The following is a 20,684-nucleotide window of genomic DNA, read 5'->3' as shown; positions in this document are numbered from 1 at the left end:
TCCCCTTTATTCCCCTATTGTTTAAGCCTTGTCATATATTTCTGCCTCCCTTTCTGTTGATCTACTACTGTATGTACCATTGAGTGCCTGTTCACACTATGCGATGTGGGAACCGCATGCGATTTTGAACAGGAATTACACCGCATTTCTGTTCAAATCACATGCGATTTTTCAGCAGTACAATTTAAGCCATTATTCTGTATGCCTCAAATCGCACTGAATCCGCACCAAAATCTTGCAATATCCTTTATTTGGCCGCATAAAAATTTGATCCAATTTTGCAAATCGCACTGTTTTGCAAAACAATTGTGGGGTATCAACTTAACATACACACCCGCAGTGGTTTGCATGAACAGGGTGAGGGGGTGAGCACTTGTGAGGCATGAAGGGGTTGGAGGACTTTGTGTCCGTGCAATTGTAAATAAGTGCAGGTATGTGCAGGTACCTAAGGCTGGCCATACATTATACAATTTTTTTCTATGGTTTTCCTTTAGATTTACCAAAAACAATATAATTTGAGGTCAAGCCTAAACACTTTTAATTCATATGCAATCAGACAGTCCCTTTCACTACATGTAAATCACTACATGTAAAATATGAAAATTGTATAATGTATGGCCAGCCTAAGATATAAAACTGTCTATACACTAGTAGAACTGTGTTTGAAAAGTTTAGTTAAAAGGAAAATTAATTCATTTTTCTAAATATTAGTGGGGTAAAATAGACAAAAAAATGAATTTCTAACAGTGTATGTGGTTTTCGTTGCGTAAATCCCACTTGTTAGTGGAGTAAAATTGACAAAAATTTCCAACAGTGTATGTGGTTTTCATTCTGTAAAGTCCATTAGTCCCAAAATCAATTTTTAAAATCAAAGAGTTTTTTAACTACTTTTGAACATTTTTTAAGCCGATTAATGTGCTGAGATTTCTCATAAGAATTTTCACTCATAAATCTGTTAGTGTATAGCCAGCTTTACTATTCTCTATCTGTTAAATAAAACCATATTGAACTAAAAAGAGTGTGCAAGGGGAGAAAATGCCAACCTAAAAGTAGACCTGCTGAGAAAAATAAATAGCGGTGCTTGGCTTGAAGCATGATTGTAAAGCTGTCCATACAAGGTATCATTTCTCTTGTTCTGCCTGGGAATTTGAGTCGTGTGGAAAGCTTAAATCAGTTTGATCCATTCAGCTTCTAAATGCAACTGCGTTAGACGTTTTCCTTGAATTTTGACTACTCAAACTCTACATCCGATATGTAATGTGGCCACTAAACAATGTAAACAATTAGCCCTGTACCAGCAAAACCTAGTAAGTGATCACCAATAGCAACAGCTACAATACCAACATTAAACAATTGTAAAAAAAAAAATTTGAAAAAAAAAAAGAAAAAAAATCAGAAATACTTTAGACTTATCGTTTCCAGGCACTGATGTTCAAACTATTCGCTTTTATCTGCTGCACTTTTTACCTGAATTACTCATCACCAACTCATTTAGGTTTCCGAATAGTATCTACATTCAATTATTTGCAGGCACTGTTTAGGTATTTTGACAGCTGGCAGGGCTGGCCTTCAAAATACAATAGACATAGTGGGAGATAAGTCAATCCATGTTGTATTGCATGGATGGTGGATTCTGTTGAAATAATCCCCCCTCAGCCTTTCCTTCTAGATCAGTCCATCCATGTTGTGTTGCATGGATGGGGGATTCTGTTGAAAAAATTCCCCCTCAGCCTTTCCTTCTATATCTTTACAGAAAAATATACAACAATAATAGATCAATAGTTACCTTGACCGCAGGAAGCATTAGAGATGCTGAAAAGAGTGAAGAGGATCACAGCAGTGAATAAAACCCGTAAAGCCATTCTGCCTTTTGCTCCAGCACGGCTATCTACATCTGTTCTTACTGAAATCCTCTTTTTCAATAACAGGATACATCTATCACCAGAGCAGAAGTGTTGTAGCATGATGTGTACATTACACAAAACTAAAAACGAAGCTAAAAAAAAAAAAAAAGAAAGTACCTCCTCTTCCATTCTTTTCTGGTCAGAAGTTTACAGTCAGGGCTTGCTGTGAGTAATCAAAATAGGATTTAGGGATATTTGTTAATTGATGCACTATCGAAACTATGTCAACAAAATTCATGCCAGAACTGTTTGAACACAAATATTTTTTTTCTCAGAACACTTCAAAATAGACTTTACAAGTCTGCATGAATAAATTGTTGACATGCAACTATATTGTGTATACTGCATGTAGTGCTACCCCTAGAGGGGCCACTGTATTTTAGAACAGGTTCCTTCTCTAATCAGTGCCGTAAAGCAAGGCACGTGGCATCCATCCACTCCAGCTCAGTAAAGAGTTTAGGGGGTGCCTTTTTGTACACTCTACTGCTGTGCAAGATGTGAGCGACTTGTTTCTCTGGAAGCTCAGATCCTGGATCTAGAAAACAAGGTGGCAACACTGCGTAATATCAACAACCTGGAAAGGGGCTTGGACATTACCCAGCAGGTGCTGGCAGGGGCCAGCATTGAGGAGAGTGGAGAAGTGGAAATGCAGGCACTGGAGGTAGGCAGTCGGGTGACAGTTAGAAGGAGGGGAAGAGGGAAGAGCGCTAGGGAGGCCAGTCCTGAGTTGGTACACCCCAACAAATATGCTAAGTTGTATGATGATGGAGATATAAGCTCAGGGGCGGCAGTTCTGGAGCAACTGCCAGGGGAGCGGCGGCTCCAGGAAGGAGGGGGGCCATGACTCAGGAAAGGTTAGACAGGTTGTGGTAGTAGGGGACTCAATTATCAAAAGGACAAAGAGGGCAATCAAAACGATCGTGGTAGCCGAAAAGTATGTTGTTTACCGGGCACTCGAGTTCGGCACATCGCGGATCAGGTGAACAGATTATTGGGCGGGGCTTGGGACAGCGGTCATGGTGCATGTAGGCACCAATGACCAAGTGAGAGGAAGGTGGAGGATACTAAAAAATGATTTCAGGGACTTAGGGAATAGATTAAGAAATATGACCTCGAAGGTGATTTTCTCTAAAATACTGCCTGTTCCACACCAGAAAGGCAGAAGGAGCTTAGGGAATTGAACAAGTGGCTGAGGAACTGGTGTAGGAAGGAGGGGTCTGGGTTCCTGGAGAACTAGGCTGACTTCTCAGTCGGCTACAGAATGGGCTGCACCTTAATGGGGATGGTACAGCTCTATTGGGGAGAAAGATGGCCACAAAGTTGGAGGGGCTTTAAACTAGGTGTTGGGGGGGAGGGCACAGAGGTAGAGTCAGTTAGTAGGGAGTAAAGGACAGAAGATATTATTGGGGTCAGCAGCGACAGTAGAACTGTAGTGACAACCAATGGGGGGTGGGGTCTGTGAGGACAAACCTCAGACCAAACAGGAATAAACATAAGTACAATTCTCTATCCACTTCTACAAAACTAAGAGGGTTATATGCAAATGCCAGGAGCCTAGCTAATAAAATGGATGAGTTGGAACTGTTAATACATGAGCAGGACATAGACCTTGTGGGAATAACAGAAACTTAGTTCGACCCCTCACACGGCCAATATCCAAGGGTACTCTATGTATTGGAAGGACAGGGAAGGAAAAAGAGGGGGAGGGGTATGTCTCTATGTCAAAAATAATGTAAGGGTGGTAGAGAGGAGTGACATTATGGAAGGGATGAGTACGATGAGTACGGAGTTAGAATCCGTGTGGGTAGAACTTCATCGAAGTAAACGGGAAAGTAATAGTGGGGGTATGTTATAGGCCGCCCAACTAAAGGGAGGAGGTTGAGCTGGAATTCCTATCATTGTTGGGTAACACGGCAAAGCTGGGGCCAGTCATCATATTGAGGAACTTCAATTATCTCCACATTGACTGGGAAGAGGGGACTGCACACTCAATAAAGGCCTGTCTCTTCATTTATTTTATTTATTTCAGGTACTTTTATAGCGCTGTCAATTTACGCAGCGCTTTACATATACATTGTACATTCACATCAGTCCCTGCCCTCAAGGAGTTTATAATCTAAGGTCCCTAACTCACATACATACACAGTAGGGCCATTTTTTTTTTTTTTATACAGGATTCAATTAACCTACCAGCATGTCTTTGGAGTGTGGGAGGAAACCGGAGTACCCGGAGGAAACCCACGCAGGCACAGGGAGAACATGCAAACTCCAGGCAGGTAGTGTCGTGGTAGGGATTTGAACCAGCGACCCTCTTGCTGCTAGGTGAAAGTGCTAACCACTACACCACTGTGCCGCCCTCTTCATGAATATCTTACAGGACAACTACTTGTCCCAGTTGTTGGATTCTCCTACTAGAAAGAATGCAGTGCTAGATCTATTAATTACTAATGACCCAGATCTAATCTCAGATGTAGGAGTCCGGGACAACTTAGGTTCTGGCGATCACAGGATGATCCCTTTTAACTTAAATCACAAGATAGCAAGGCAAGAGGGGAATATAAGAACCCTAAACTTCAGAAGGGCAAACTTTCCCAAACTGTGCTCAATGATAGAGAAAATAAACTGGGACCAAACCCTAGGAACACTGACCATGGAGGAAAAATGGGAATGCTTTAGTAACATATTAAACAAAAGCATCTCACAGTGCATTCCTCTGGGAAACCAATTTAGAAGAGCCAAAGCCAAACCAGGGTGGCTAAACCGTAATGTAAAAAAACTTATTAGGGAAAAAAAAATGGCCTTTAAGAGATATAAATCGGAGGGGACTTTATCGGCTTTCCACCAAAACAAGCAATCGAATAAGAAATGTAAATACGAAATCAAGAAGGCTAAATCGACTTTGAGAGACATAAAGCTGAGGAAAGTAAAAGGAACCCTAATAAATTCTTTAAATATATCAATAGCAAAAAAACGAGGTCAGAGCATGTTGCACACATAATTAACAATGATGGGAGGATGGTTATAGAGGACGCAGAGAAGGCAACTGTGCTAAATGATTTCTTCTCCTCAGTCTTTACACAGGAAAAGGAGGGGTATACAGACCATGACTGTATGGTTAGCAGTACTTCACATGACATGCCGCTATGGCTAACAGAGGGTGAAATCATGAAAAGGCTTAATAACATTAACACAAATAAATCACCAGGACCGGATGGCGTGCATCCGATAGTACTCAAAGAACTCAGTAAAGTTATATCAAGACCACTGTTCCTGATCTTTGCAGATAGTATTTTGACAGGGACTGTACCAGGTGACTGGAGGAAAGCTAACGTGATACCAATATTCAAAAAAGGCCAGAAGCATATCCTGGGCAATTATAGGCCGGTCAGCCTGACGGCAATAGTATGTAGATTACTGGAAGGGATGATAAGGGACTATATCCAAGAATTTGCTATAGTCAACAGTATCATCAGCAGTAATCAGCATGGGTTTACAAAAGGACATTCTTGTCAGACCAATCTGTTAACATTCTACAAGGAGGTGAGCTGTGAGCTAGATAGGGGGAAACCTGTGGATGCGGTGTATCTGGATTTTGCGAAGGCATTCAATACAGTCCCCCACAAACTATTAATTTACAAAATAAGGTCGGAGGCTTAGACCACAAGGTTTGCTCTTGGATAGAAAACTGGTTAAAAGGGCGTGTCCAAAAGAAGGAAATAAATAACGCATACTTTGGTGCCCCAAGGCTCAGTCCTGGGAACAATTTTGTTCAATTTATTCATAAATAGCATTGAGGACGGGATCACTAGCTCAATCTCAGTTTTTGCAGATGACACAAAATTAAGCAGGGCAATAAATTCACTTCATGATGCAGAAATCTTACAGAATTGACCTGAACAAAATAACAGAGTGGGCAACTACATGGCAAATGAGGTTTAATGTGGAGAAGTGTAAGGTATTGCACTTGGAGACTAAAAACATAAACGCAAAATACACGTTAGGGGGGAACCTCTGGGGGAATCAGGAATGGAGAAAGATCTGGGAGTCTTAGTTGAAGATAGACTAAGCAATAGCATGCAATGTCAAGCTGCAGCTGCCAAAGCCGGCAGAATATTGGCATGCATAAGGTAGGGGATATATTCCAGAGATAAATCTATAATCCTACCACTTTTATAATGAGGAAAAAGGGGAGGAAAAGCATGGGGGGGGGGGAAGGAAAATGAGAGGACAATGGGAAAACATTGGAGGGTGGGTGGGACTTTAAATGAGACTCCTGCCTAGGGTCTTCATCCCTATGTATACAGGAGCATATAGAACACATAGTGCTCAAAAATTGTTTGGGACTTTGTATGAGATGTGGCCAATGGGCATATGATGTTTTGTATGATATACAATATACCTACCACTTTATAAAACTCTGGTCCGGGGTCCGAATACACCTGGAGTATTCTGTCCAGTTCTGGTCGCCAATCCTCAAAAAGGATGTGCTGGAACTGGAAAGAGTCCAAAGAAGGGCAACTAAGCTAATTAGGGGATTGGAGGACCTAAATTATGAGGAGCGATTACAAGCACTCGATTTATTCTCCCTAGACAAGAGACGCCTGAGAGGGGACATGATTGCAATTTACAAATACCTCAACGGTGATCTCAGCATAGAAAAAAAACTATTCAGTAGCACGGAGGAGTGCAAGAGGACACAAGGCCATTCAATGCAATTAGAGGAGAAGCAATTTAACCTCAGGCTACGCAAAGGGTTTTTTACAGTAAGGGCAATAAGATTGTGGAACTCACTTCCACAAATGGTAGTAACTGCGGGGAGTATGGCTACTTTTAAAAGACTCTTGGACATACATCTCCAAGATCAAAACATTCAGGGGTATGGGAAATTAATACGTTCATACACACCTTCACAGGTTGAACTGGATGGACTATTGTCTTTATTCAACCTCAACTACTATGTAACTATATTGCTAGTAGAACTAGGAAGGGATCTGGGAGGGACGCAGGATACCCCAAAACAAAAAAGATTGCTAATGGTGGACACTTCTATCTTGATAGTAGCACTAGTAATTCCCAAGGAAATAATAATCAGCTAGGACCAGTGGCATGTCATCCATGTTTGCAATGTGTGCTTTGCACACGGGCCCCAAGGGAAGGGGGGCCCACTGTGCTCATGGAGTGAATAGAAGTATGTCAGCCAGCGTCACTGATAGGGATGTATCCAGGGACACAGGGGGGCCCATACAGAAAGGAGTTCAGTAACAGGAGGTAGCAGAGCAGTGCCCTCAGTTTTCAGATGCTGGAGGGAGAGGTACAGACCAGTGTAACAACAAGTAGTGCTGCTCATCTGAGTGGAAGGGAGTGACTGCTGATTAGTTGCTCCTCCCCCTGCCACTTCCTTAGCCAACTAGCTTACCTCTGTAACCTGCCCCTTACCCAGCCTGTCACATTTGACCAGAAGATGCTAGTGGCCAAAGCAGGGCTGAATGGGGGTGGGATGGAGAGGATTCGACATACCTGAGTATGAAGAATATATGATCACATTTAGCTCAAAAAGGTCACTCAGTGCCCACACAATACTCTTCATAACTAGCTCTATAGAAACAGCTGATGATGATCACTAACAACAAGCAACACACTCACATGTAATGCTGGCTGCAAAAGTCTAATCATCATCATTATCATCATATTCTCCCATCCTGTGTGCAGAATAGGTAATGAACACACTGAGCAGGGGATAACTTCCCCTCTGTCTTTTCACACTGCTTCTTTTCTTTGCTTTTTTCTACACTGCACACTACTCACAGGAAGAACATACAGATGATGATGATAATGATAAGACTTCTGTGACATGTTGTTAGTAATGAGCTTCAGCTGTTTCTTTAGAGCTATTTGTGCCAGAGCCTTGTGTTAGCCATCCATGATTTGTTTGATCTTTTCATTTTATTGTATCTTTGAAGGAATTAGCTGGTCAGGCTAGGAGCTGTCCTCTTGTGCTTGAGCAATTGACTGTAATGTTTTTTTTTAGTTTTTTTCGGCACTTTGTTATGGCACTATGTTTACACATAATAGTGCAGTGATCAATTTTTTCCACACTGGAAGAACTCTGGTCACTGCTAGGACACACTTGTACAATGTGTGACATACTTGTACAGTGTCTGCAGTCTCTAACCGTCTCTTGTAGCATGTCCGCAGTCTCTAACTGTCTCTTGTAGTATGTCTGCAGTCAATGACCATCTCCTGTAGCATGTCTGAACTCTCTGACCACTTCTTGTAATATATGCAGTCTCTGACCATCTCCAGTAGTATGTTTGCAGTCTCTGACCATCTCCTGTAGTATGTCTGCAATCTCATGCCATCTCATGTTGTATGTCTGCTGTCTCTGACCATCAGAAACGCTCAGAAACGCGTTGCATGCAGATGACATCATCTTCGTTTGACTACCTACCAAGCCTCACTGTCAGTAACTACACCGAGCCTACTTCCTGGTTTCAATCCCGCCGTACAAGCCGGTCACGGCGAGAGGTTCTCGGCTCCAGCAGGGTGGCTATCTAGGCCCGGATGATGTTCACTACTCCACACTGGAATCTTGTTTATGGGCATGAATATATGCTTACCAATGTGAGTGTATAATTTTATTCTTTAAACCTGTTATAAAAAGTCTACACTTAGAGGCGCCTCTGTCTGTCTTTGTTTTTGGCCCTGTGGAACCCCTGGCTTTTGGTTTCTGGATGGCTGCCCTACATGGTGGACTTTTTCTTCCCTTATGCCACTAATGACTTTTTTACTTCTATGGACTCTGGTCTAATACGTGACTAAAGCGCCTGTTACCATTGTGTATTGCTTGCAGTCCTTGACCATCTCTCTGTGGCATGCATAGCAGAACTTGTTTTTCAACTGTATCCCAGTGGGGCTGATATTTTGTCATGTCATATTGACATTTTTTTAAGTGTAAACTTGTTATGGGTATTGTTATTGTTTACATATCGTGTTCATACTGTTTAAATATCAATTGTCTTAGTTTTTAATAGGTGTTCTGTCATTTTGATGGCCACTTTTGATCTTGCACATGGGCACACTGATTTCATGATATGCCCCTGATTAGGACAGTCTATATGTGCACAGCTAAGGACCATGCACCAAAAAGGTAGTACAAAATGAAGAAGACTGAAGAAGTCCACGTTTTAATGCCAAAAAAACCCCAGCTGACGAGAGAAGGCTTTACTCATGGGGTCCCAAAGTGTACACAGTCCATAGGCATGACCCCCAAAAGAGAAGTCCAGAATCCAGCCCAGGAGTGCTCCTAGACAAGTAGCCCCTGGAGCTCACAGATGTATTCCCTCACAGGAAAAAGAGCACTCTATACTGGAAATGTGTATGTGGTTTCACTCGCGCCTCTGATATGTCTATTGTATGTTCTCGTATATTTCTGGGAAAGCTGCAAGTCAAAAAAAACTCCAAAAAGGTATTTTTTATATATGGTAAATACCGGTATGTAACTGCGCTAACCCTCTAATATATATGGATACTAGGAATGACCCCTGTATCTAAAATAAAGTGCTTTTAGTGAATTTCAAGATAGTGCATGTACTGTGCATATAAAGTGCATACAAAAAACTGGCCACAAACCATATATCATATAGGTTGCATAAGACCTTTTGAAAATAAGAATTTTAAACAAATAAAAACTTTGGCAAATAAAACTTTGGCAATATATATCAGACAGTCCTTGATTTCCTCAAAACCTTGTAGATAAGGAAAAGTGCCGTAGTGCAAAAAGTCTTTCTTATATTATTTGTGTTCCAATCTCAGTGTTATACCCTTCACCGATCACCGTGCCATAAACATCACATTATGGTAAGAAAACTCACTTACCAGATGTTGTTGATTCCTAGTGGCATACGCCAGTGGGAATCAAACTGTGCTTATTATTTTTGTGGTGTCCCGGTTCCTCCGTGCCTCAAACGGATCTGCAGGATGTCACTCGCGGTCCACGGTGGGTTGGGAACTCTCTCTTTAGTGTGCTTTATGGCTCAATGTAAAAAACAACAAAGTGCTCCTCATAGTGTAGAGTGTTAAAAACAACTCCTTTATTTAAAACATAGTTTAAAATACGCTCCAGGCTTTAAAAACACTCCAAGTTTAAAACCACTCCAAGCATAAAAACCAACATGAGCCAGAAAACGGCCATAAACCGTACACTCTTAGTGAGGGAAAACACTCCAAAAATAGTGATAAAACTTCAAGCACAAAATACAGTCTCTGCAGTAGTAACAAGTAAAGCCGCTCTTACCCCTTTTTCCAAACACTCTGCAGCCTCGCGGCGTATTGCCATGTTTGTGTATGACCGCGCCGTACCCGGAAGAGGGATCGCGGCGTGCGGCTCAACAGCGGGGTATTGACGTAGGCGGCGTAGCGGCGTGCGTACCAACTTGACGCGTTTCGTCAGCAAATTGACGTCTTCGGAAGACGTCAATTTGCTGACGAAACGCGTCAAGTTGGTACGCACGCCGCTACGCCGCCTACGTCAATACCCCGCTGTTGAACCGCACGCCACGATCCCTTTTCAGGGTACGGCGCGGTCATACACAAACACGGCAATAAGCCGCGAGGCTGCAGCACGACTTAATCGCGGCTTGCAAACGACTTCTCATAATAGAAGTCAATGCAAGTCGCTCCGACTTCACCCAAAAATAGTGCAGGAACCTTTTTCTAAGTCGGAGCAACTTGAGTCGCTCTGATTAGAACGGTTCCATTGCACAGCATTGAGCGCTACTTGTCAGGTGGCCAAGTCGCCTGACACGTCGGAGTAGTGTGAACCGGCTCTTAAGCTCTAGTCTAGTGTCCTAGGCTGAGGGCTGAGATGTCATCTGTCTGTTACAGACAAGAGGCCTGTCACCTCTGCTCCAGTGATCATACTTGTGACTTTGTAGCAAGTCACAAGTTGAGAGGCTACAACAGAGGGCTGATATTTGTCAGACATTTGTAAACACAGCTAAGAACTCCACGTGGCACCAAGATTGACATGAATTTACAAAGTGGGTCCTAGGAACACTTTCAAGCTAGCCTGAAAAGTCTGATCTCTAACTTCTAATTTTCATATGAAAATTGTCAGTACATTCAATGACATGACAAATGTTGTTTGAAAGTACTTAAAAATTTTGGGTGAATTGCAGTCCCAGGGCCACATCTGACCCTTTGCCTGTTCCTATCTGGCCCACAATATCTCCACTGTCAGCAAGCCTCTCTGAGCCTGTCAGCTTCCTCAGGAAGCTGACAGGCTCAGAACGGTATGCTGAGAGATGTCCGTGGGGAGAGCATGCAAGAACTGAGGGGAGAGAGCCTGAGGAGCTTATCAGTACAGTGAGAGGCATTAGGTCTGGAGAGCCCTGCCTATAAGATGTCCTGACACTCTCCCACTACTCTGCTATCCAGCCAAGTTCTTTCTGTGTTAGCGCCTACACCAGGGGTCTTCAAACTATGGCCCTCCAGTTGTTCAGGGACTACAATTCCCACCATGCCTAGTCATGTCTGTGAATCTTAAAGTTTTACAATGCCTCATGGGATGTGTAGCTCTGTAACAGCTGGAGGGCGGTAGTTTGAGGATCCCTGGCCTACACACTGTAACCCCAGAAACTATGCACCTGTTCTAAACTCCAGGTCGGGATCTGCAGAAATCAGTAAGCTGAAAGGCTCAGAGCGGTATGCTGAGAGATGACTGTTTGGAGAGTATACAAGAACTGAAGGCAAAGAGCCTGAGGAGCTCCAGGTCAGGATCTGCAGAAATCAGGAAGCTGACAGGCTCAGAGCGGTATGCTGGGAGATGCTGACCCTTTGCCTATTCCTATCCAGCCCACAATATCTCCACTGTCAGCAAGCCTCTCCTCAGGAAGCTGACAGGCTCAGAACGGTATGCTGAGAGATGTCCGTGGGGAGAGCGTGCAAGAACTGAAAGGAGAGAGCCTGAGGAGCTTATCAGAGCTTATCAGAACAGTGAGAGGCATCAGTTCTGAAGAGCCCTGCCTATGAGACATCCCGACACTCTCCCAGTACTCTGCTATCCAGCCAAGTCCTTTCTGTGATAGCGCCTACACTCTGCAACCCCAGGAACCCCAGTTTCTCATAGGACCCCATGAGAAAATTACCTGCCCACACAAAAATACCCTACAGTATAAACTAGATTAAGGACTTTAACAGTACCAATTAATAAAATCTATCAAACTATTTTTATTTATGCAAATTTGAAATCATTAGACATGACAGAACACGTCATTTTTATATGCAAGGTTACAACAGTGTATCACAGTGTAGGAGAGTGAATCATCAATCCTAAGTGGATCAGTTAATGAATAGCTTGCTGTGACTTCTGACGCAGTTACGTTTGACGGGTACAAAACCCGCTTCTTCAGGAAAGCAAAATAACAGTCAAGCTCTAAAAACAGGACATACTGTATATGGTTAACAATTTTGTTACTGTAGTTAAGAATTATGGTATGCAGTCTCTAATATAAATACTCCACATAACTCAATATATGTAACCATCAGTATAAACTTAATCAAAACACATTATTCCTATGGCCAGCTGTTACTCAATCCCTCATTTGATGGGGCAGTCCAAAGAAGGGCCTCAACCATGGGTCATCCATGTTTGTATTGTCAACATCTGTCTTTCCAGTTCATTATCTACAACAAAAAGTTTGTTGTGTAATGATGCTGTGGTACGTGATGCCTTGCCGACTGAGCGGGTACACAAGCTTGGACAGTGACCAATGATGTTGCTGAGGGGGTGGGTATGTCTGTGCCACTGTTGTCTTCTAATTGGCTACGAGAGGTCGATCTCCTGATTGGCCTCGTGGTTGTTGTACGCTGTTATGACTTCACAGCTCTGCATGCACGGCATGGGCGAGCTCTTCCTTATGCCTGGATCCTTTGGATGCTGGTGCGTAGCGTTATGCCTGCGCATGCGGTGCGGCTTATTGTGGTGGCCGCAGGCTAAGTAAACACAAGACATGTTGATACACATGGATGTAGCCTATTGGACCACAATTAGCGCGGCCCCCACCCCATATACCTATTTATAGTGCTGGGCTATTCCTAATGGGGAGAACCACATACTTGTGCTGATAGAGGAAGGAGACACAGTGTGGTTTATCCTTCTCCCCTTCCTCCCCCTGCAACATCAGCTGACTCACCATCCTGGGATGACATCAAGTAACCTACATGAAAATTGCACATAAGGTGAAGGGACTTATTTTAGGCAGTTCTTCCCCTTTATACAGTATCTCACAAAAGTGAGTACACCCCTCAGATTTTTGTAAACATTTTATTATATCTTTTGATGTGACAAGACTGAAGAAATTACACTTTGCTACAATGTAAAGCAGTGCATGTACAGCTTGTATAACAGTGTAAATTTGGTGTCCCCTCAAAATAACTCAACACACAGCCAATAATGTCTAAACCACTGGTAACCAAAGTGGGTACACCCCTAAGTGAAAATGTCCAAATTGGGCCTAATTAACCATTTTGCCTCCCCAATGTCATGTGACTCGTTAGTGTTACAAGGTCTCAAGTGTGAATGGGGAGCAGGTGTGTTAAATTTGGTGTTATCGCTCTCACTCTCTCATACTGGTCACTGGAAGTTCAACATGGCAACTCATGGTGAAGAACTCGCTGAGGATCTTAAAAAAAAAGTGTTGCTCTACATAAAGATGGCCTAGGCCAGTGATGGTGAACCTTGGCACGCCAGATGTTTTGGAACTACATTTCTCATGATGCTCAACTACACTGCGGAGTGCATGAACATCATGGGAAATGTAGTTCCAAAACATCTGGGGTGCCAAGGTACGCCATCACTGGCCTAGGCTATAAGAAGATTGCCAAGACCCTGAAACAGAGCTGCAGCACAGTGGCCAAGATCATATCGCGGTTTAACAGAACAGGTTCCACTCAGAACATGCCTCGCCATGGTCGATCAAAGAAGTTGAGTGCACATGCTCAGCGTCATATCCAGAGGTTGTCTTTGGGAAATAGACATATGAGTGCTGCGAGCATTGCTGAAGAGGTTGAAGGGGTGCGGGGTCAGCCTGGTAGTGCTCAGACCATACGTCGCACACTGCATAAAATTGGTCTGCATGGCTGTCATCCCAGAAGGAAGCCTCTTCTAAAGATGATGCACAAGAAAGCCCGCAAACAGTTTGCTAAAGATAAGCAGACTAAGGACATGGATTACTGGAACCATGTCCTGTGGTCTGATGAAGCCAAGATCAACATTTTTGGTTCAAAAGGTGTCCAGCATGTGTGGCGACAGCCAGGTGAGGAGTATAAAGACAAGTATGTCTTGCCTACAGTCAAGCATGGTGGTGGGAGTGTCATGGTCTGGGGCTGAATGAGTGCTGCCGGCACTGGGGAGCTATAGTTCATTAAGGGAACCATGAATGCCAACATGTACTGTGACATACTAAAGCAGAGCATGATCCCCTCACTCAATGATCCCCGCGGCTGCCTCCTCCTCTGTTGCAGTGGCACGTGGCCTCAGGAGGTCGTCCCGAGGGCCAGAGGAATGGAGCTGAACCCAGAGGTCCAGGAGAGCTGACTGAGGGGGAGACACTGGAGACCCTGGCAAAACAGTATCATGAGTACAGGGGATCGTGTCAAGAGGCCTGACCTGAGGGAGGCCACCCCAGGAGTAAAATAGTCAGTGGACAGGTGTCAGCAAGCAAGAAGGAGCATTCTATGGAGAGTGTCATGAAGATAAAATTAGTTCATCAAGTCATCTGGGAAAGAGACTAAAAACGAAATTTACTTCAGTGGCAAGGTGGATCAACAGTGCATAGTTAATTTGGAGTATGCCACTGCTTCCCTCTCCCATCCCTAATTTATCAATAAAACACAAAAACAAATACATACCCCTGGATTGGTAATTGAATGAGCCAAGAGGAAAAGTGAGAGACTGTTAAGAATGTTAAGGTTGCTAATGATAGCACAGGGGGACCCGTAAGTGTAAAATCCAGCAGTCCTCAAGGGGGCAGTGCTACATTTGGGGGGCATCATCCGGGATACACCCCTGGGTTACAGCAACAGTTACTAATGGCAACGGCTGAGAAATCCCACCAAATAACGCTATGCTTTCCCAGGTAAAGTACTAGAGTGTCAGTGAAGACAGGATAATGTCTGCTCTACAGTGATCAGTGAAAGTGTGCTGACAAGTCAAGTTAATAATGGTGGTTGCCATGGGCAACGAATGGACATGTACCCAAGAAACAGTATGTGTTCTCAAGTGAAATGTTGGAGAGTTGATGGAGAAGAAGTGCACTGTATTGTGCAAAAGGACTGTGTCTGCTTTACAGTAATCGGTGCAAGTGTGGATAAAGAGAGCAGTGACTCGGAACACAGGGATCGGTGTGACATGTCTGTATCTGTACTGCGAAGAAAAATGTTGACCATGCAGTTAATGGCAGAGGGGACAATTTTCTCAAACAGTATAAGAGGTCAGTTGGCTTGGAAAGAAAGAAGTGCAGCTGAGGCCCAGGTACAGGTGCAAAGGGCAGATGTGTGTGTGTCTGTGAACACAATCTGTCACGCAGTGATATTCCTGCTGGCTAAGCAGAATTGTAGCAGCAGAAAAGAGGTTACTGCACCGCGCGGGAAAGTGCACACTGAAGAGATCTGCCTAACAGGAGGAGCCACCGTCAGAGAGTCAGCTAGTCTGGAGTTGTGGGCGGAGTCACCGCCCATGGACTGCCAATCCGAGTGGAGGAAGGGAGCCGAGACATAATTTCCGCCTTCGGGTGTAGCTGAGGAGAAGACACATGTGTGGAGGAGCAAGATGGCAGATGCCGGAGTGAGCCGGAGTGCAGGGGCTATCCCACGTGTTGACGGAGTGCCTGGAGAGTTAGTGAAATCACCAGAGTCAGTCCTGTGAGATACAGGAGTTCGGTTGGTGCCCATCGGAAGGCTGGCGCTGTGCAGCGGAAGAGACAAGGAGCATCTCGGGCTGGTATGTAGCCGGTGCTTGAATGTGTCCATGCGTCTGCAGGCCTGGAGTCAGTGTGGGCACTATGGTGACTTGCTTGTGCAGGTGGTGCAGAGTGAATGTTGGCCGAGGAAGCTGAGTGTGAGCTGGGAGACAGGACTCACTCAGAAGTTGCTGGTACCTATGAGGATCCCTGTGGGCAGAGGAAGAGGAGTGCGGAGAGCACTGCTGGAGTTGGGGTCAGTGGTGCAGACCTACACTGCCATATGCCAGACCAGGGAGACTCACACCTCGGAGGTGAATTGCACCCATATGGGGCAGGCCGAGTCGCGGCCAGGAGGAGGGCCAACAATACCTGTACAGGCAGAATTCATGACTTTCAGCAAGGCAGAGGGGAATCAATGGGCTCCTGAGAGAGAGGCCTTCAGTGTGTCCAGTGAAGGGGATGCTGGAGCCATTGATATAGGGTTACCCCGCTTGGGCCTTTGGAAGAAGGAATAGATGTGTGGAAGTCTGAAGAGAAGACAAAATGGGACTGGGGATCAGAGGAGAGGAGCAGCTCTGCAAGTCCCAGTTTGCCTGATGAGGAAACAAAGGAGGCTGTGGTGCACATGCCAAGAACTTGGGGTTCTGTGGGGCCTATGCCACGAGAGTCCCAGATTTGTCCACATCTCGTACCTACACCCGAGCTCAGGATCAGAACGAGGCCTATGCAAAACTCATCAGGAGGGAGGAGACCCTATATTCCCCACCTGGGAGAGGGGACAGGCAGACCCTTCCCTGGTTCTCAAGATACCAGTGTCTAGTCCAGAGTCCTCGGGAGATCACGCAGGGAGTTGAGGCCAAGAGAGAGGAGTGGTGCGACGAGGTGATTTGGGAGTTTCCATACATCATCAAGCCCTTTCGGAACAAGAAGAGGCCTGAATTGTGGAACACCTTTTGCACTGTGAAGGCAAACTATAATCTGGGGCGGGCCATTCACACCGTGTGGAAGTCCGTCGCCTAAATGGAACAGGCCAGGCTTGGTCTGTTCGCATCCAGGACTCTAAGGGGAAGGCTGTCCGGATCCCTCATCCTGATCACTACTGTTGAGGATGTAGGACCCCACCCCTGCAGTGACGTTGTCATGTTACAAGGCTGGCTAGCCTAGGAGTTCCTTGAAAAGAAAAGGGGCTGGAGAGCCCGAAGGAAAGCTCAAGTTGTTGTTGTTGTTGTTGTTGTTGAGGCTAATAGCCCTATTTCCAAATTCCCCTATCCCTTCTATCCTTGCAAGAAGGATTGGGAATCAGCAGAACTACTACCACTGTGAAGTATCATCAATGAGGGCTGACCCTCTAATCCACAAAGACTTTCTGTTCAGAGAACTTCAGTATTCACTTAGTTCTATGATCCAGCTGCTATGGGATGCTGTATTTGCCAAATGTTCTATCGGAGATCCTTTGGGCCAATGGGCCAGGATCACTCACTGGAACACATTAAAGGACACTTTGTGAAGAAAATTGGGCCAATGGGCCAAGAAGGTTGTAGTGCAGATGAAGAGGACCCCGTTATTAAAGATAACGTCCAAGCGAAACACATCGACGTACTTCCGGTGCGGCAAGGTCTGACGTCACTTCCTGGTTTCCGTGGAACGCATGCTGATGCAGCCTTTCTGGAACTAATTTGTACTGCAGCGGTATTATTCCTATCCATGCCTTTGACATTTTAATACTTTGTAAGTAGCTTTTTATGAGGAAATAAATATTTTTTAAAACGGGCTTCACTATGTCGGTTATCAATTCCTTTGGAGCTGCCCAGGGTCAACATATGTAAGGGGTCACCAAGAGGATCCATTGCCACGTCTGTTCTGAGCCACCATTCAAAAAGGGTTACAACAGGGAGTCAGCCTGGAGGACTATTCTATTCGGTGAAAAGCCTCTTTTGACCCCAAAGGGGTCCATCAGTTTTGGTGAGTAGGGTCCCAGAAGGGGATCGAGACACCTGGCACCAGCTAATATTTTGGAGCACCCTAGCACTCTAGTTGCAGCAATACTAGCACCTTTTTCATCATAGTGCACTGTATTTTGGACTTTTTTTTAGCACTACAAGCACTTTTTTTATAGTTTTGGACAAAATGATCCACCTTTGCACCATTTTTGCACTATTTTGCACAACATTATTGGACTTTTTTAGTTTTGCACCTTTTATATGAATTTTAAGGATTTGTGTACTTTTTTATCAATTATTTTATGTCCTCTGCCTATTTGTGACAGTGTGCTCAAACCAAGTGCTGTTGTCCATAGCAACTGAAAGGAAGTTGCTGCTGAGCCAGTACTGCACCCCATACCCAGTTGCCCCAAACAGCGGCTGGAATGGATACGTGTGTTAAAAGTCTGCTGCTCAGTGAGAACGGTATCATGTGCTGTCACGCATGGCAACCACAACGGGCTATCGCGCCCATGGATTACAACACATCCAGAGATCTGCATAAAGCTGGAAAATAGACTGTATGCTGTGATTTCCTGCTGAGAACAGTAAAGAATGCACCAAAATGTCTGTTGTTGTCCATGGTGATCAGGGTAAGCCAGCAGGTGCCTGCAGGAGGGGGTCTGCCAGTTGCTCAACCACAGCTAATGGTAAGGGCTGTCTTGCACCTGCTAACTACAGTCTGAAGTGTGTTACAGACTTTTCTTTTGCTCATAGCAACTACAGATTACTACTACCAGCTCTCAGTTGCTCGGGCACAGTCAGCGCCAAGCGGCATGTCCTGACAAGTTCAGCAAGTCTCAGTATGTACATCGCAACCAATAATGTACTGCCTGGGCCTGCAGGTTTTAGTCCAGTCAAGAAGAGGTTACAGCAGAGCGCACAGGAACAGGCCTACTTAACAGAGGAGACCCAGCATGCTCTGCTTGCGGAGATAGAGAGGAGCAAAATGGCAGAAGGTGAGTGGATCGAGGTGATGAAGAGGCTGTGCTTGATCTGTCCTGGGTGCAGGAGGCCTACCGCAGTAGTCAGTGCCTGGATCTGGTGCGGGCATTGCGACAAACTGCTCACTAAGCTGACACAAGGCGAACAGGAGCTGCTCATCTACAGCGTAGATCAGGTCTCTGCCAGGAACAGCAGCGGAAGTCCAGGAAGGCCAGAGCTGGCCTTGAAGCTATTGCCAAAGATGGGATGGAGTCTGAAGCTGGTGACTACCCTGCAAAGGCAAGAGACATCAGGGAAAGCTGGAAATCTGCCTTGGCCTGCAGCCCAGTTGGGGAGCTGGTACCTGTAAGTACTGCCCAGCAGGAGCCAGACACTCTCCCTGAAATGCCAGATGCATCCGTACACCCTGTCAGCCCTACCTGGAAGGAGCCACTGTTGGAAGACAGCTCGTCTTCAGGTGAGCCAGTGGGGAGTGTCAGTGGTGGGTGCATAGACTAGAGGCGTCCAGACTGCAGGCAGAACTTGGGCCCTTGTATGAAGAAGTGGCGGAGTGGTCATCCCAGAGCAGTTCAGAGGAGAAGTGGGGAGACTCCCACGAAAATGTGGAAGTGCTGTCCGATGAGATGGGTGTACCAGAATGAGCTGAAGGGACCAGAGAAGCTGTGCAGATCCCAGTCAGTGTGAGGCAGAAATTCCACAACCGACCTTCTACCACCCAGACCAGAACAGCTGAGAACAGGCAGTGGGTAATGAGGTCATCCCAAGCCTGTGTTCTCCCTGGGAAAGGCAAGTCTCAGGAACTGCCAATGTTTTCAAGGTTCCAGTGGGAGGTGCAGCAGGGAACAGCTCTGGAATGGGGCCTGGATTACCCTATGTACTCCCAGACATCATGGACGACTCCTGGAAAGAGTGTGGGGATGACATTGTGTGGTAGTACATGCATGTCCCCATCCATTGTGGGGACCACATTGTGAACAAGCTTGGACCTGGTTTCTGGATATTCTGAAGGAATGGCAGCTAAGGAGAGCTTTTTACAAAGACAGGGTGGTGGTTGTTAAAGATGGGCAGCCCACCAAGAGCCACTATATCGCTTTCAGAGGAGCTGATGGCAACCTAAGGAGACTGTCCAACCCTCAGTACTACCTATGAAGGGACTGATGTAAATGATTCAGCTCACAGGTAACAAACATGGACAGCAAAGAGAGGATCGATGCCATTGTTGTTCTTGTTAGACTAGGCTGACCTTGCACCCTGACCTATTCCAGATGAATGTTTTGTTCCTGTTGAAGAACTTTGGGTGAGGCCTAGTATCCTACTACCACTTTCCTTAACTTGGAGGGGCTCCTCCTACTAGAGACTCTTGTGGAAAAAAAAAATACTGTTGCTGATGTTTGTTTCGGTCGGCAAGCTTTTATCCCCCTGCTGACAGAATTTTTGAATAGATAGTAAGTTTAATAATAGGAGTGTATGTTTGTTCTGTTTGAGGTATCGTTGTGGACGGCTGTCCCCCCTGCTTCATGATGGACTCTGCATTTTTTTTCAGTTTCTTTGGAGGACTTCCCTCTAGGGGGAGGTGCTCCAGCTGAAGTACATGCTAATCTTTTGCTACACAAACTAAGGGGCCTGTAATGGGCCCTGTCTGAATCGGGCTTCCTTCCTGTAATGGGCAAGCTGCATCATCTAAGTGACTGTTGGATAATCACAGTGTTCCAGCTGGTTTCTGTAAACAAGTGAGTGCTGAAGGAAGATCCCTCAATAAATAATAAAAAACAAATTCACAGACTGTTCACTGATTCTGAGTGCCCGTGGAAATTTGGAGTGCCTGGCTGTGCAGGGTGGGGGATCCCAGTATACTTGCGGCTCCTTAGGGGTCGTGCTACATATGCCTAGGCAAA

The 20,684-nt window shown here is 45.1% G+C and overlaps 1 protein-coding gene across 1 annotated transcript in view; it reads right to left on the bottom strand.

Moving 5' to 3' along the window:
* Positions 1 to 1,950, bottom strand: part of LOC309554346 (proteinase-activated receptor 3-like) — a 46,302-nt gene extending 44,352 nt beyond the window's left edge. Inside the window, exon 1 of the mRNA XM_082256005.1 lies at positions 1,787 to 1,950. Coding sequence (XP_082112131.1) covers positions 1,787 to 1,862 — 76 coding nt within the window. The 5' untranslated portion in view covers positions 1,863 to 1,950. The remainder of the gene's footprint in view (positions 1 to 1,786) is intronic.
* Positions 1,951 to 20,684: the final 18,734 nt, after the last annotated feature.

This window comes from Pelophylax lessonae (assembly GCF_965119305.1).
Source record: "Pelophylax lessonae genome assembly, chromosome: 4".
Lineage (NCBI taxonomy): Eukaryota > Metazoa > Chordata > Amphibia > Anura > Ranidae > Pelophylax > Pelophylax lessonae.
Note: the sequence above shows the minus strand (reverse complement) of the source record. Positions and strands in the feature narration are given on the sequence as shown.